Consider the following 15,925-nt stretch of genomic DNA (forward strand, 5'->3'; position numbering starts at 1 on the left):
TTTATGGGGTAAAAATGGGTTGCTCGCCTACGGCTCGTGAGTAAGGATTTTTCTCGAGTGAGGCGATTGCACTTTGCACTCGAGTTGCACATTATATTTTTCCTACAGTTACCATAAAACAAATAAATTGGTAAAGAAACGTGCCTTCACGTTGCAAATCTGGAGTGAGACAAAGTAATTAAAGTGAGACAATGTTAACATATAGTATCTCACTGATAAGCGAGTTGGCCACTTTGCTTTCCCAAATCAGTGATAGAACATGTACATTCTTAGGTAACTGTAGTACTGTAAAAGCAATATTACACCTGGGGCCCATTTCATAATAAAGTACAAACTAATATTATTAGTAAATCAGCTGATCGCCCAATGCAAATCTTAGGCCGGGGCCACACGACGCGGATCATCCGCGCGGACGGACCACGCGGATGATCCGCGTGGTGCGACAACACATTGAATCAAATGAGAGTGGCCACACGGGGCGATCCTAAGCCGCCTGGGCGGATTGTCCGCGCCATGTCGTGGATTGTCCGCGCGATCATAAGCCGCGTTGGAGGGGATGACACATGTAGTCTTATGAGAGTGGCCACACGATACGGATTGTCCGCGCGGTTGGAGCTCATTTTCAAGCATTTGTAGTGATTTTTTTAAGTTTGTGCTTGTGCATTTCGGTTTATATTTGTAAAATGTTCAATACAGACAAATCAATAGAACTTGTTAAAGATAATGTGGGATTTCTCATGTTGTACATTTCTCATGAGTATATCTTCCTTAGTTATATGCGGTCAAAGCAATTGAAGTAGCTCGTCAGACGGTGCTATCTACATGCGATAGTAACAAAAAAAGACTCCGAACTATGGTTTCGCATGTGCTCGTAAAAGGTTTGGAACACAAATGGTTTATCGGTTATGAAATGATGGACCCAATGATTTCGGTTCGCCTTAGGCTCTAGCTCACCACACGCTTCTAATGCACAAACTAACATACGAGTTTCTTCCATGACTACAACGAGAACGAGTGAATTAAACCATGTTAGAATCTCAGTACGTAGGCTGGGAAACCTCAACCGGAAGCGGTTCATCCGCTCCGTGTGGCCGGGACATCGTCGCGCGGCTTATGATCGTACGATCATAAGCCGCGCGGACGATCCGCCACGTGTGGCCCCGGCCTTATGGAAATTACAAGTTACAAGTTGTAACTTGTAACTTGTAGTTTATTATGAAATGGGCCCCTGGTTGTCGTTCAGTATTAAAATATTTCTATCTATACGTAATAGGGAAAATAATTTCATGCCACTTTCAATCATCACTATTTAATTCAGTTAATAAATTTACCAAAATTAATTTTTAATCGATAAACAATGTTTATGTTTTGTAAAGTAAAAATAACAACACATTTTCCATAGCCTATAAACATATTATGTTGTTGAATCATATCCCATTAAATAAAATGTCTAATTTTAAAATGTTTCATTGTTAATATTGGTACTGTTAGTGGAAGCAGTTTTATTAGAGTGAACATTTTTTGAACTAACAAAAAAAATCCAAATCAATTTGAACAGGGTGCACTATTAATTGTTTAAATGTATGACAACAGCTAATTTGTACCAAGCAGAATCAAAAAGCTGTAATACATGGAATGGATGAAATTTTTTACAGTTATGTTTATGTAGCCAGTTAATACTAATAGTAAATTGAAAAGTCAATCTACATACAGCAGATCTAGCTAGGGAACATAATAATTGTTCTCTTTAGCGTTCTTAAGCTGCTTGCCATTATTTTCAAGGAACCAAAATTGTCTCTTCTGCATCTTGACCCCGTTGCAAGGCACGCGTATAGCGGCTAGTATTAAATATTTTCTAATAAACAAAATCTAAATTAATAACAATAAAAACGTTTTAAAATAAATTTCATTTGTTATTCATTTTGATTTTCTTCTTGATATAAACTTGATGTGTTAAAAAATCACAGGCTGAAGTCATAAAGTTTATTTTTATTTACTTAACTTTAAATGATGTTAATGCACAGAGTTAGAAGAAATCACATGTAAAAGACTTATATACAAATATAAATTACAAATAGCACAAATATAATTGAAAAGTCATAAGTTTGTCAGTTATTGTAAAACTTACAATATTGCTTCTCAATCCTCTATTCCATGGCGGTGTGAATCTTCATCCAGTTGTTCAAACACATTTTCAGTAGAGTTCTTTTGGCCAATCCCATTCCCATTCATGTTTTCCAACTCTTTCAGCTGATCCTTAATTGACTTCTCAACATCTATTTCGTCCAAAATTTCTTGAACTTTGATCTTCAGCGGTTCCTCAATTGCAAGCATTATCTGGTAGCGCAACAAGTTGGGGAGAATGTTCACGACAGCTTCTATAACATAGTCTAACGTCCCAGCTCCGTCGAATTGTAACTGAAAGTTTCCAAGGGTGATCTGTAGTTCTTCTAGTTTCGGTCTGTTACGCACGTCCAATGTTTGATTGAGTTTCACATCCACTTCGATGTACTCTATGGTGAACTGAAGTTTCCCTGTGGTGCTCAAAAGTCCAGCCATTGTAACCTCCCAGTGGCACTTTCCTTCTAGTTGCTGTGTCCCAGCAGCGACTGCGACGTGAACCGTGTTATTCTCCATGGAAACAGTTATGTTCCCGATTCTGTGAAAACTAGCCAACCCCGTAATCCATATGTGGGTCACGTCCAACCCCAGAACACCAGTTGTGTGAACAAAATCATCAACCTTAAACGGATCATAACCCATCTGACGCACTAGTTTTCTTCCTTCAGCAAAACCGACATCAAGCGGCGACAAAGAGTTGGGAAAGGTTTTCTTCAAGTTTCGTAAATTTTTGTTAACATCTCCCAGAATGTTTGTGTTCACTTGTTTCATTATGTAAGGTTTCATCGCATCAAAGACTAGAGTACCGACAGTATTCATGGCTCCTTGCACAAAAGAACCAAGCATTCCTGGATTTTCGAGATCAACATTTATGACCTTCACAGAGAGATCTAAGTCTATGTCTGTAGCTTCTAGGTGTCCTTCCCTCGCTACCTCAAGCTTAGCCACTCCTTCTGCATAAAGTTCCTCTAGAGTAGTATTGGAGGCTCCTTCAGTTGAAGTGAACCAGGTCCTGAAAGTGTAGTTGCCCAGAACTTGAATAACTCCTACCCGTAGTGCTATATACATCTGCAAAAAACAGGCATATATTTTTAAATCTTCAAACATATATGTCTGAAGATTTAAATTAAAAATAAACTGAATCAAGCTGAAGATGATCATTTAGAGTGAGCTAACCTACTGAATTTGTTGCCAGTTTTAAAGTAAAAACTAACTTTTGGATTTTGATTGACAGAATGGGCTGATATTAAGTGCTGATATTGAATTCAACAATTTTCCAACCTAGCCAAACTGATAGGACAACTTAAGGTAAGCCACAGAATCTTATACAACTATAAAAGTAACAAAACAAAGGGGAAATATAATGTTAGACTAGGAAGCTCTGTAAGCGGCCCATTTACTGTGTATCACAGTGAAATTGGCTACAGCAGCTGGTCCAAGTAAATGACTTCAGTATCCAAAAGTCAATCCTGGATAAGGCTTGTGAAAGGGTTTCGTAAATTATTAACTGTACAATTTGCAATTTAGGTACCATCTGGGTTTAGTCCAGTCCCACCTGAATTTCCCAGGTGTAGCTGCTATTCACATTTACGTAAAACTGATGTTATTGAGCACACTCCTTACCCTATAGCTGCATGTCACCTATTGCTGTTGTCAGAACTGTTTGCCTTTGCGCAGAAGTTTCTCAGGTTTTATTGGGCGAGAACTGATTGTCTATCAAGCTATGGGCAGTTTTCAATAGAACGATTACAGTTTGATCATGGGTAGACAATATCTTTTCCCAAGTCAATGCCATTACCTCTAAATCAGCCAAGTTAGAATAGACAGATTCTATCTTGAACTTCGACAGTCCATAGACCATCTGGTTCTTCATAATCATCGTCCCTAAGGCAAGTCCAGTCTTGATCTCTGGAATGGGCATTGGATCCGGAATAGGGACTCCTGGCATTCCTACAGGATCCTGAAATCAGATTTGTTTCACGCCTTGTATTTTTTCATTAAACATGATCTAACAATACCTACATCTCATAATATGACATATCTCTTCATATTTCTCATAAAGTATAAAGACACTTAAAGAGAAAATGTTGTGGTTATAGTATATTTTAAAATTGTGTAAAGAAACTAAAAGGGTTTGTCTAAAGTTAATTCGCAACTCTGTAATTGATATTGTTTGAGTCTTGGCTTTTAAACTGTTTACATTAAACTTGAAGTGGCAATCTATATATTAATAAATATTGGTTTTTCTTTTCCGAGTCAGTTCTGTTATTCTACCTAGTTTTCATAATTCTTTGAACTAAGAACCTTCAATGAAATACCAGCATTGATTTGAGATATTGATTGTTAAGATTGGACGTACCCGATGCATGCTACTGGCTGAATTACGAATAAAAAATAGTTATAATTATTTTCTTTAGGACTTGTCTGCAATCAATGATACATAACTCCATTTTTATATTAGTAATTTTATATGTATTGGTCTTATAATACTCTTAGAAATAAAGGCTTTCATTGAAGTATTGATCTTTGAATCAGTTAAGTTCAAGCATAGACAAATAGAATAAATATAGACTGTCAATGGAAGGTTCCAGCGCCCGCTGCTAGGGTTTGCCGTGTAGTTACGGCGCACACCGCTGGAGGGAGCGCAGGAGCCTTATGCGACCAGCAAATGCTGCAGCGGTGTGCGCCGTAACTAAACGGCAAACCTAGCGGTGGACGCCAAAACTTCTGCTAACCGCAGCACAGCTGACGGTCTATATCTATTCTATTTGTCTATGGTTCAAGGTAATGTTAAAAAAAAACATATGTACTAAAAGATATATTTTATTACCATTGTTGTTAATTTTTTTAAACCGGGGAATGTCGGGTTTTGCTGCTGGTGATACTTTAAATAAAGTGAGACTCAAATGGTTTTGTTCTTAAGCCATCAAATGTTTGATGTGAGCACTATTCATCATAGGATACAAATCAAGCCTGTGTATGTTTAATCATTGACTAGGTGTATAGTCAATGGTTTAATCTATGGTTATATCCTTCCAAACATTAATTGGTACATGTCTCTTATTGTTAAAACAGCTCAGTCCAGTTTTCAATATTTAGGAAGTTCAGGTGAAAAACAAGTAAAGGGAGATATAGAGCAGATAGGAGTAACAGAGGAAGATGCAGAAGTTTGAGGGAGGTGGAGGGGCTCAAATATCTCCTTAGATATGCCTGGCCCTTGGAGTAAGGTAGTATAGGAGGGTCGGGGGTAATTGACCCTACCATATTGCATATTAATGGTCACACAAACAATTATTTTTATAATACCAAAGTTAATAAAGGGTATCAACAATCTGACACATACTTTCTCCAATTACCTGGCTTGCCAACATTATCATGGGTAAGCGGTGGGAGTAACTATGATATTTTATGATAAAAATCACAAAAGTTGCAATAAGCTTTTAACTGTAATTGTTATAGCAATGGGGGTTGGACCATTTTGTTCAGAGTTAATAGGACTACTTATACTAAATTTTAGTCAGAACCGTTCAAGCTCTTTTTGTGATATTTGAATTTTTCTGTTAATTTTTGTTTGTCTTAATTACCAATCACTATTATGGAGCACCTTAAAAAAAACACATTATATGAGTTTCTACAGTACCCACCCATTGCAGCTACCAAAAGATATGACAGGTTCAAACAGGCACATTGCGCTTTTTACAATATATGTTGGAAACATGGAGAGGTTAATTAAAGTTATGTTTTAAGAAGAGTCTAAATTTTGTTAAAATACCTGCACAGTAGTTGTTTATTAAACTGTATTATGGATGGATGTATGTATGGTATGTGTTTTACCTACCCTGTATATTTATAGCTGGTAGGTAGTAGTATGGCAAAAAATATTATACACAACGCACCCAAGAATCTGTTAACGACACTCAAATGAAATCCAAACCATCATGCTTGTAAACATTGCAACTTATAGCTTTATAGTGTAATAATGTTCCTGTATTTAGTAAAACCCTGTACAATATTTACCTTCTGTTTGAAATGCTCCAGTACAGCCACCACTTGTTCACTGAGCCGGTTAACTCTGACCTCTGCATCAGGTACCTCCTCCGATGTGCCTAAACATTTACAACATATTTGTAAAATATGATAAATTCTAGTCATTTGTCATGCTGAGTCTTTTGTAGTGTTGTATCAACCGGTAAGTTATCTTCCTTTCGCTACAGTCTTATAGGACGCAGTGGTGTAGTAGTGTAGCAGGCACGCTGCATTTCCCGAAAGTCCATTATATCAACATTCGAACCCTGTTTTTCTTAGAAGATTGTGAGAGTTCCTACACTGTCCAGTGGCCACACTACTGATAGAAGATGTTGCTTGTGCATCCAATAATCTAGGTTTTTAAATATCCGCATGAGGTCCAATGATGAGATATTGATCTCATTGATCTCATATTGACCTCAACTATACAAAATGTTCTTTTTGTAATTTGTTGTAATAAATTCTTGATTCTTGATTCTTGATTCTTGATCTGGACAATTGGAGTTCTACTGTATATGGTACAAATACAGTCTCTATTAGGTTTTAACTTTGACTACTGTTACAACTATTCCAATCCCATGTTAGAATTGTCCCCAGTTTAATAAAAGTCATCGTGGGTTATGTAAACCACCGACAGATTGTGCTGATCTAAATTACTAAATTACTGACAAATACACAATTTTGTTAATTCTAAGTAAAACTGATGGAACGACTTATTGTGAGCAATAGGTAGCAACTGTTAAGACCCATAAACTTTTATTTGATAGAAATCAAAATTAGGTAGGAAATAGAATTTCATACATCTGTGACTGGCTCACACAACTACTGTATGTTAAAAAAGTTGGTGACAGCTGATCCATAAGATGGGAGGTCTACTTCAGTATCCACTAGTCAATGGTTTTATGTAAACACTAGCTGTAACCCGCGGGCTTTGCCCCGTTTCACTTCTTAATTTTCAAGATGATCTCGTTCGCATGGCTCAATCATGTCCTGGTTGAAGTTCGTTCGCTACGCTCACTCACCTTTAGGTTGGAGCTCGTTCGCTACGCTCACTCATCTTTAGGTTAGAGCTCGTTCGCTGCGCTCACTTGCCTTCAGGTTAGCTCGTTCGCTACGCTCACTCGCCTTGAGGTTGAAGTTCGTTCGCTACGCTCACTCACCTTTTGGTTACAAATTAGCTGTTGCCATAAATGTAAAAGAAATAATGGTGCTGCACCCTGTTGGTAATCCTTGTAACTTTAATGCTATTGAACATCATAGAACAGAACCAACTTGTTTAATTGAAACAGCTGTTAAGATTCATTAATTCCATTTAAATATAAGTACTCATAAGATTAACATGGGAAATTCCAGAGCCACTGGGGCGGAGCCCGAGAGTCCGATCAGAATAAAAACCACTTAGTTTTCCTATTTAATGCCTAAAGAATCAGTGTACCAAATTTCAGCCTCCTAGGTAAATGGGAAGTGGGAGAATTAGTGATGAGTGAGTGAGTGAGTGAGTGAGTCAGTCAGTGAGGGCTTTGCCTTTTATATATATAGATATTGACTTATATTTGATGTATAATCCTTGAAGCATACAAACATGTACGAGGTTTCAAACTAGACTATATTTTAAAACAATTAATGTGTGTACATACATCTTACTACATAAACAATTATTAGTAGCCAGTAACATACTGAAAAAGCCAAAGTTGACGCTTTATGCCTACCTCTCTTATTTTCCATTTATACTCAAGTTTGGAATCAGGGCTCATGAGAAAATAATTCTGAGGCGACTGTTTAAGACGTTATACCAATGGTTGAAACTAATTGAACATCTATTCAGTATGTATCCGTTTAAAAGATTTGGTAGGATTAAATTAAATATTCAAAACCTCTAGCTATCTATACTATTTAAATATATGTTATATGTTTATGCCATAAACATACCTTAGAATAGTTTTCAGTTGATCAATAAGGATGATACATATTTAAGGAAGGGTAATAAACATGTGATTTTAGTTTAAGAAGGGTTTCATGTTCATAGATAACAAGATATCAACCAAGTATATCAACTTAACCACACCAAAATATAAAGGATCAATGGGAAATTGTAGCTTATCTATAAGGATGGGATAAATTCATTAGGGAGTATATTATCTTTGACTATTAATAAACACAGTAACTTCAGCTAATATTTAATTTTTATTAATATTTAACTTCAACTTCAGTAGGTATCTAATAGTCAATCATATTATTGAATTGATGAAAGAGGAATAACAGTTTGAGGTTATGTTTTACCATTTCATGAACAATCAAATAATAGTGAACTAAATATGAAAAATAAGGATTTTTTCCCTTTGTTGCCACTTATTATAACTGTATCTAGCAATAAAAATAATTGTTAAATTCTCTTGAGTTAAATATTAAACCTAATGTTACAGTACTTACACCTTCCAATAAACAGCAAAAGAGCACTCCAAACCAGGAATATATGTTTTAATATTTTAATATCCATAACTTTTTTTTTCACATCAATCGGTTAACACTGTGGATATTTTATAATTTTCAAACACTTGTAAGACGTATTAACAAGATCCATTGCTGACCACCAACTAATATTTTGACTTGAACTTTGACCTGAAACTGATTAGGACCAAGATAAAAATACTCATGTGTACACAAAAATCCCATTCACTGATATGCTTTTAAACTCAGTTTTGTGTTCAAAGAAATTAAATTTAATTAAATGTGAATCTGTCAAAGGCAAACAAACTTAAAAGGTTGTCAAAAGTATTTTGTCGAAATGATAAAATAAAACAGCTGTAGGATGTAATACTATTTTGTTTTACAGCTGTTTTTATTTACAAAGGAATTTCTGTAGCATAAAAATAAGTGAGACCAAGGTAGACATCCGATCTTAGGTGGTTTAAGCCCCCCACACACTACCAGACCAGACCTCCAGACCAGACCGTCTGGCTGCAACCAGACCGTCTTGGACGGCTCTACACACTCCCAGACCAGACGGTCTAACATTCGTAATTGAGAGACCGTGGTGAGAACTCCGACAAATGGATGTAGATTGTCCCGATGGTCGGCCGTCTGACAGACAGCGCTACACACTCACAGACCAGACAAAAATAGTGGTGGGGGAACCTCAGACCGTCTGTGGTCTGAGGGTTCAACCATCAGACACGCAGACAGTCTGGTCCGAGAAAATCGGTCTGCAGACAGCCCCACACACGATAAGACAAGTGCCAGACGCCAGACCAGACGGTCTGGTCTGGAGGTCTGGTCTGGTAGTGTGTGGGGGGCTTTAAGGGGTGGGTTTCTGGGTTACCAAACCACTTTTTTTGTTAATCTATATATCAGTTGTCAGCTGCTGTTTAAAAGTTAGGGTAAGGTGGAGGAATGGAATGAATTGTTTCGTCTTTACATTTTGTGAACGGGGTTTAGTTGCAACTATTTGTTATTCAGATAGAACTTAGTGGAATGTGTTACCATCAGAATAACTTACTGCCAAAATTTGTTAAAAATGTATCCTCACTCTTAGTTTTTAGATGCAAAGTATTTACTTGATACTAGCCGCTATACCCGTGTTTCTCAACTAGAATTAGCATACACTTCTACCATTGATTTTCGAAACAAAACTCAATATTACCATTAAGTTTGATAAATATCTTTTTCTTTTAATTTAGGTAACAGTACTGTCAAGTAACAAATCCTAGCATTGTAAGGATTCTATTTATTATTTAATTCTCTATGTATGTACCATTGTTTCTTCCACATGGGTACAAAACATTATCTTCAAAACACACATTATCTCCAAAATATTTTTTGTAACATATATTTTTATGATTAATAATGGTTGCTTTTTTCACAGAATTAAAAAAAATAACAACAAAATAACAAGAATAACATTATTGTAACGCTAAATTTTAAGGTACCCCATAACATGAATGAATTTAGAATAAGTTGAATAAGTTAATTGTCTCACTTCCAACAGATCTTGAAGAAGCCTTCGGCGTAACCTGCTATATTCTGTTGTTTAGCCAAGATTATTGAAAACCAGTGCTCCAGGAACATTGTTTATAGAATTTAGAATTTGAAAGGTGCATTTTGGTCTAGGTAAACTTTACTCCAAGCTATTCATGTATAATGTTTGTTTTCAAGGAAACATCGAGCATTAACTGCTATTTTAAAAATTTTATTTGGAATCTTTTGACTTTTGAATGGTTTGTTTTTTGAAATAGTTAATCCTCATAGGAGATGCATATTATTTATAACTGCCAAATTATTGATTAATAGATTAAAACTGCCCAACGAAGCTGATTTTAGAGTCCATTTTCTTGTGAAAAAAAAAAATACCTAAGCACTATTTAAAAAAAACCATTTTGGATCTTACCTCATAAAAGGAGTGCATAATTTCCTACAAGGAGGACCAAGATAGGCGATTGAATGGTTGTAAACTACAAAGTGGGTTTAGAGTGCTGGAGGGGGGTCTAGTCAATTACTATATCATTCAGTTCATTGATAAATAAACTGTTCCCCCTCCTCTTTGTCCACTACATCCAGCCTGTTTAGGCGCACAACACTTATGGATATTCTATATTCATTTGGATTTCAATTAATGATACCAAAATTGTTGTCGAACAAAAGGTTAATTGCCTTCAGATAGTAACAAGACTAAGATGTGAACTGTTTCACTACAAGAAATGTTAAACAAAATGCTAATGGTGTAGCTACACCCAAAAATAAAATATATCCACAAAACATTGGAAACTGGTTATGTGTAGGTAGGGAAGTTTAACCATAAAACCACTATGTTCAGTTGTGATAGAAAATATTCCCAGCTGATGTTTAACATATTGTTTAAATACATTGTTGGCTTTAAAAATACTCAGCAAATACCACAATTTTAAAGCTACTTCTGTAGAGGAAAATACCCCCGCCGCAGAAAACCTGCCAAATAAGCAAATTTCCATTTGTCTGAATTGATTTTCAGTTAAATATATTTTAATAACATTAGGTTTAACGAGTACCTAGGTTTGCTGCTACAAGGAAACTAATAAAGTGTGTTTTTGAGTAAAATATTGATAGCTTAGTAAAAAATAAATAAATTTGCCAAGTTTGATCAAAATATATCCATAAACAAGCAAATTACAACATTTGACAATATTCTCTATAAGAATAACATAAAAATTTTAAATTTACAATTTTTTAAATTTTCTTTGTTACTAATAATCGAACAAAAATACTTTTATATACTAAATTATTTGTTCTTTTAAGCTCTTTAAAAAGGTCTAAAGAGAAATCGGGAAATTTTGTGTTTTGAGGGTCAAAAGTGAGAAAAACCAATTTTTACCCCATAAAACATTTTGTGAAGCCCCGTTCCCATGGTCCGATCGTGCTGGTTCCCGAACTCATTCAAGTTTATCCCGCTTTACACCTTTAAACCAAGTTTCATCAAAATCGGACAAAAATTACTCAAGTTATCGCGTTCACGGAATTATATAATCTATATATCGTCTATATATATATACATATATAAAAATTTGAACGAATGGTGTTTTTGGCCTCTGGGGACATCAAAATGAAAAAAGTAAATCGGTCCCGGGTCTAGGCCTTACCGTGCCACCTACGGTAATAGCTACTTCCCTATAGGGAAATTCGCTAAAAGAGATCTGCATTAGAGACTGCATTTGTAAATGGCCTGATTGTTCCACACATTCACCTGAGAATAGAACATTTTAAGCTGCTTTTTCAAGATGCTTATGAACAGGCCTGTTGCTTAGAAAGTAAACAATAACAAGTGCTTCTATATCAAACCGACTCATATCTCAACTCAGTTTTATAACAGGGAAACTTAAGCATTCACGAGATGAAGGAACGAATAAACCAGCTATAACTATAGCTATAGTTATTATAACTATTACTGCTACTTCTGGGAGTAAAGATCAATGTTTCTTCTGTGCATTCAATAGACATCCAAGAAACTACTGTCCTGCCAGAAATTCTTGCAATAAAGGTTGTGGTAAAAAAGGTCACTTGATTATGGTTAAGTCTTCCTCTATAAATCAAGTTTGTGTCCAAACTCCTAAATTAATCATGCAACTTCATCAGGTAAAGCGACATAAGTTGTTCTCAACTTCTCGGAGAAAACGATATTGTTTTTGTTCCAAATATTGGACATATCTAAAGATATAAAACTGAAGTCTAGCCTTTTTTTCAGTTACGGTTTACAAAATTTTGACAGGAATAGATCAAATATTGAAAACATATAGCTATTTATACTATTTAAAAACATCTATCTTGCAAACTAAATGTCATTAAAATATTATAAATAGTTTGTGTTTAAGTACCGTATTTGAAACTGAATCCCAACCTAAAAGTTTGAATGTACCACCTGTACCACATTGTGGCCTGCACTTCAGCATAGACTAACGGACCGGAAAACCAAAGAAAAAGGGTTATAACTCAGAAAACCAAAATATAAACTAACAATATTCAACAATTTATTTTCACAAACGATTATATACATTTTGATTAACAAAAATAGAATCTTTGTATAAGTAACAGTATGAATCTCAAAATTTACAATTAGGCTAAAGATATAATTCCCAAACATCAAACAATGTAAAGATGCACATGACAAAGATATTATATGTAAAAACAATCATTAAAATTATAAGCAATATTTTTACTTACAGTAGATATTTAAAAAAGCATATGGGTAGTAAATGTTTAAATAGAACCTCATATTTGTATCATAAATATTTCTTAAAATATTATATTGCTATGCAAAGAGATACATATTACAAAATTATACAAAAACAGTCTATTAGGAAATCACTCAAAATGGAGTGATAAAATGATAAAATTGAGCACCTAGTCAGTGGATTTCCATTACTTAAGTACAACACCGGTTAAAAATAGTTTTTATACAGTGTTCCATTTCGTCAGCATTCTTTGTAGAAGTTTTCAATGACATCTGCATATTTGTCGTAAACCACGTTTCTCTTCAGTTTAAGCGTTGGTCCTGAAAAAATATTTTATTTTTACTAAAAGCACTATAAAAGTAAAGAATAACAATAATCTAAAACATAATTTTGCTGGTTTACATCTTGAACTTTGGTGTGACGAGTGTGGTCTTGTCATTAAGTCTCAATAGATACATATGATTATAGCAATAATCGATATAGTGTATCGACACTTCAAGACCCCTAAATATATTTGGACCAATTGTGAAATATAAAATTATGATAATAGTAATTAGGTACCACAACATCTTCCATTTAAACAGTAGTTCGGTATGGATTAAACATACTCCCTTTTAGTAGATTTGTCATCCTTATGGATTAGCTGAAGACTATTTTATTGTTAGCTCAGACCAGTTCCACCAGGATCAGTTTTTTGTTTACAATTTATTTCTTGTTAATTTAAAATCTTGTTAACCAAATAAAACAATCTAAACAATAACTCATCTCTAGTTAATCTTGTAAAAAGTCTACTTGTGTTAGTTAGTCTAAGGTACAATATTCTGTATTGCTTCATAAAAAACTCAAGCGACCATTTTACAAAGAAATATGAAATATGACACCTGCAATAGATTATACCTAACTAACTACTGTATGAGTAAAAAAGGTGAAAATTGACCACTGTGCAAAAGCTGAAGAACTTAAATTAATAAGCAACGGCATTGTACTTCTGAGGACTAAACTAATTCTTTAAATGACAATACAATGGTGACTCAATAAATCGAGCACATACAATAAACATTTTTATATTACCATTACATTTTATTATTACATTTTATTATTACATTTTTATTTTTATATTTTTTTAAGTTTTAAAAAAATATACAACTTCTTTAACTTAATCAAAACTATCATCACAGTGCAGTAACGCAAAATACACACAATTTCTAACAATATTCTACCATCTTTTTGCTATTGACTGACAAACTTGTAACTCGCTAAATTAGACCCCTACCAGTTCGATTTCTTCACTTACCTAATTCCCCAGTGGGTACGGAGAAGTCAGCTGGTAGAATGGCAAACTTTTGTACTCTCTGTGCGTTGGAGATTGCCTGAGTGTTGGCTCGGTCAATGCCAGCTTGAATTGCATCCATTATCTGAAACAAGTTGGTGAGAGATTTAATTAAAATCACTTAAAGCTATTGAAAGAAATGAAAATCCTGAAGGTGACAGTAACACCACGTTAGACTAGCAAGGTAATCCTCAATGCAGTCTCGTCCTCTCAAATAAGGAATGAAAACCCAATTTCAAACCTTTCTACATAAAACCAATGATTTCTTCTAAAGCTACGCGCCCATTAGGTCGGTACGGTCGTCACGGTGAAACACTAAACCTTAAATCAATCATCTTAGGCCTGTTTCACATCTACCCGGCTCTCGGGTGCCAGATGTCGTTTAACCGGCAATGGGATAATGAAGTATACGGGACCGTTCACATATTCACGGCATGTGTCGTTGACGGTTAAACACTTGGCCGGCTGTCGGGTACTAGTCGAGGGATGCCGGGTGCCCCCTTGGCGAAGGCCGGCTGCCGGTGTCGGGTAAACAAGCCGGCTGGAGTAGTGGGTATAGCGGCGCAATGTGACTGTTCACATACAACCAGCACCTGCCATCTGTCGGGTACACCAAGTGTACTTTTAGTTCAATTGTTTGTAGTTATTGTGTATTACTTTTCGGTATTTGTTCGCAAAGTTTTGGTCATGTCGGAAATAGACCATGAACTACTTATTAATTTAGTTCAAGATCAGAACTATTTGAATTAAATTAAATTTTTACTCAGTTTTTATTTTTTATTTTATTTTATTACATAACATTGAAATAAAATTTACTCAAATTCAAACTGAATGAAATTTAAAAAAAATCCAAATATAAATACTGTTTCAATAAAAGTTATTTCAAAGTAACGTTACAATTGCTCTATTACGTTCCATTTCCATCCCTACGACACACAAGTTTCACAAGCTGGAGCACAACTGCCGGAGTGCCGGTATCGGCGTAATGTGTAAAGGTACACCCGTGCCGGTGCCGACTAGAAGTCAGGTTAATGACATGCCGGGTAGATGCCGGGTGGATGTCAAACGAACTTTAAAATACACCTTATTGTAAAAATGTTGTGTAAATCTAATCTTATCTCCACTTCTTTACCTCCTTGGGTCCCTTCAGTACGTCAGCGACTGTGGTAACTTCACAGCCTAGATCCTTACACCAGTTCTTAACTTCTTTAGTCAGCTCATCCTTAGGGGCTCCTGAGTCAGGGTCCATTTCAGTCTGAAACAAAAAAGTGTCGAATGAGGCTTGGCTCAGTGTATATAATGTAAAGTGTTAATTAGGAAATACACTTTTGTGCTAATTTGAACATTAGAACCTCACTCTGATTGATTACTAAACTGTTTGTATATGCTGACAATGCGTTAAAGTTTTTAATATAATTTGTGATTACCTATACCTTCTTTCTTACTACATGACGACCTTAAAAGGGAACCAAGGGATGCCATTAGAATAGACACTTTACCATGGACTTTTGGTAATTTTGTTCTAAATTTTTAAATTTCCAAACCAAATTCATAGGTACAATCCACAGACCTTTTTCCTGGTCAAAAGTTCATGTGAAATTCCTGGTGTTCCCAGTTAGCCTGTTGGCTGTTTAGGACTTCAAAACACATATCTTTACTTTGTTCATGATGTAAATACATTAACCTCATTTTCCCGAACAGGGGGGTCATATTAGGGAGACTCTGGTGCAGTTTTAAAAGGAACCACTTG

At 35.3% G+C, this 15,925-nt stretch overlaps 2 protein-coding genes across 2 annotated transcripts in view; both read right to left on the bottom strand.

Moving 5' to 3' along the window:
- Positions 1–1,293: 1,293 nt before the first annotated feature.
- On the bottom strand, positions 1,294–10,617 carry LOC128996367 (uncharacterized). The gene is made up of 5 exons (XM_054421655.1): positions 10,532–10,617; positions 8,578–8,772; positions 6,139–6,227; positions 3,920–4,081; positions 1,294–3,189 (listed from the first exon to the last, which is right to left on the bottom strand). Exons 2-5 carry the CDS (start codon positions 8,642–8,644, stop codon positions 2,140–2,142), a joined length of 1,368 nt encoding a protein of 455 aa, XP_054277630.1. The 5' UTR covers positions 8,645–8,772; positions 10,532–10,617; the 3' UTR covers positions 1,294–2,139.
- Positions 10,618–12,619: 2,002 nt separating this feature from the next.
- Positions 12,620–15,925, bottom strand: part of LOC128997092 (very long-chain-fatty-acid--CoA ligase bubblegum) — a 34,646-nt gene continuing 31,340 nt past the window's right edge. Inside the window, exons 16-18 of the mRNA XM_054422670.1 lie at positions 15,308–15,430; positions 14,140–14,260; positions 12,620–13,165 (exon numbers count right to left, since the gene is read on the bottom strand). Of these exons, the coding sequence (XP_054278645.1) occupies positions 13,086–13,165; positions 14,140–14,260; positions 15,308–15,430 (324 nt within the window). The 3' untranslated portion in view covers positions 12,620–13,085. The remainder of the gene's footprint in view (positions 13,166–14,139; positions 14,261–15,307; positions 15,431–15,925) is intronic.

The sequence above is a fragment of the Macrosteles quadrilineatus genome, unplaced genomic scaffold, assembly GCF_028750875.1.
Source record: "Macrosteles quadrilineatus isolate MER2022 unplaced genomic scaffold, UCM_ALF_1.0 Scaffold_6__1_contigs__length_79288215, whole genome shotgun sequence".
NCBI lineage: Eukaryota > Metazoa > Arthropoda > Insecta > Hemiptera > Cicadellidae > Macrosteles > Macrosteles quadrilineatus.

What these genes read in the sequence shown, in the direction of transcription:
- LOC128996367 (XM_054421655.1), bottom strand. Translation starts at nt 8,644, where the DNA reads ATGGATATTAAAATATTAAAACATATATTCCTGGTTTGGAGTGCTCTT. An exon ending in TTTGCTGTTTATTGGAAGGT is followed by an intron (nt 6,228 to 8,577) that starts GTAAGTACTGTA and finishes GTAAATGTTTAG; the next exon opens with GCACATCGGAGGAGGTACCT. An exon ending in CTAACTTGGCTGATTTAGAG is followed by an intron (nt 3,190 to 3,919) that starts GTAATGGCATTG and finishes TGTTTTTTGCAG; the next exon opens with ATGTATATAGCACTACGGGT.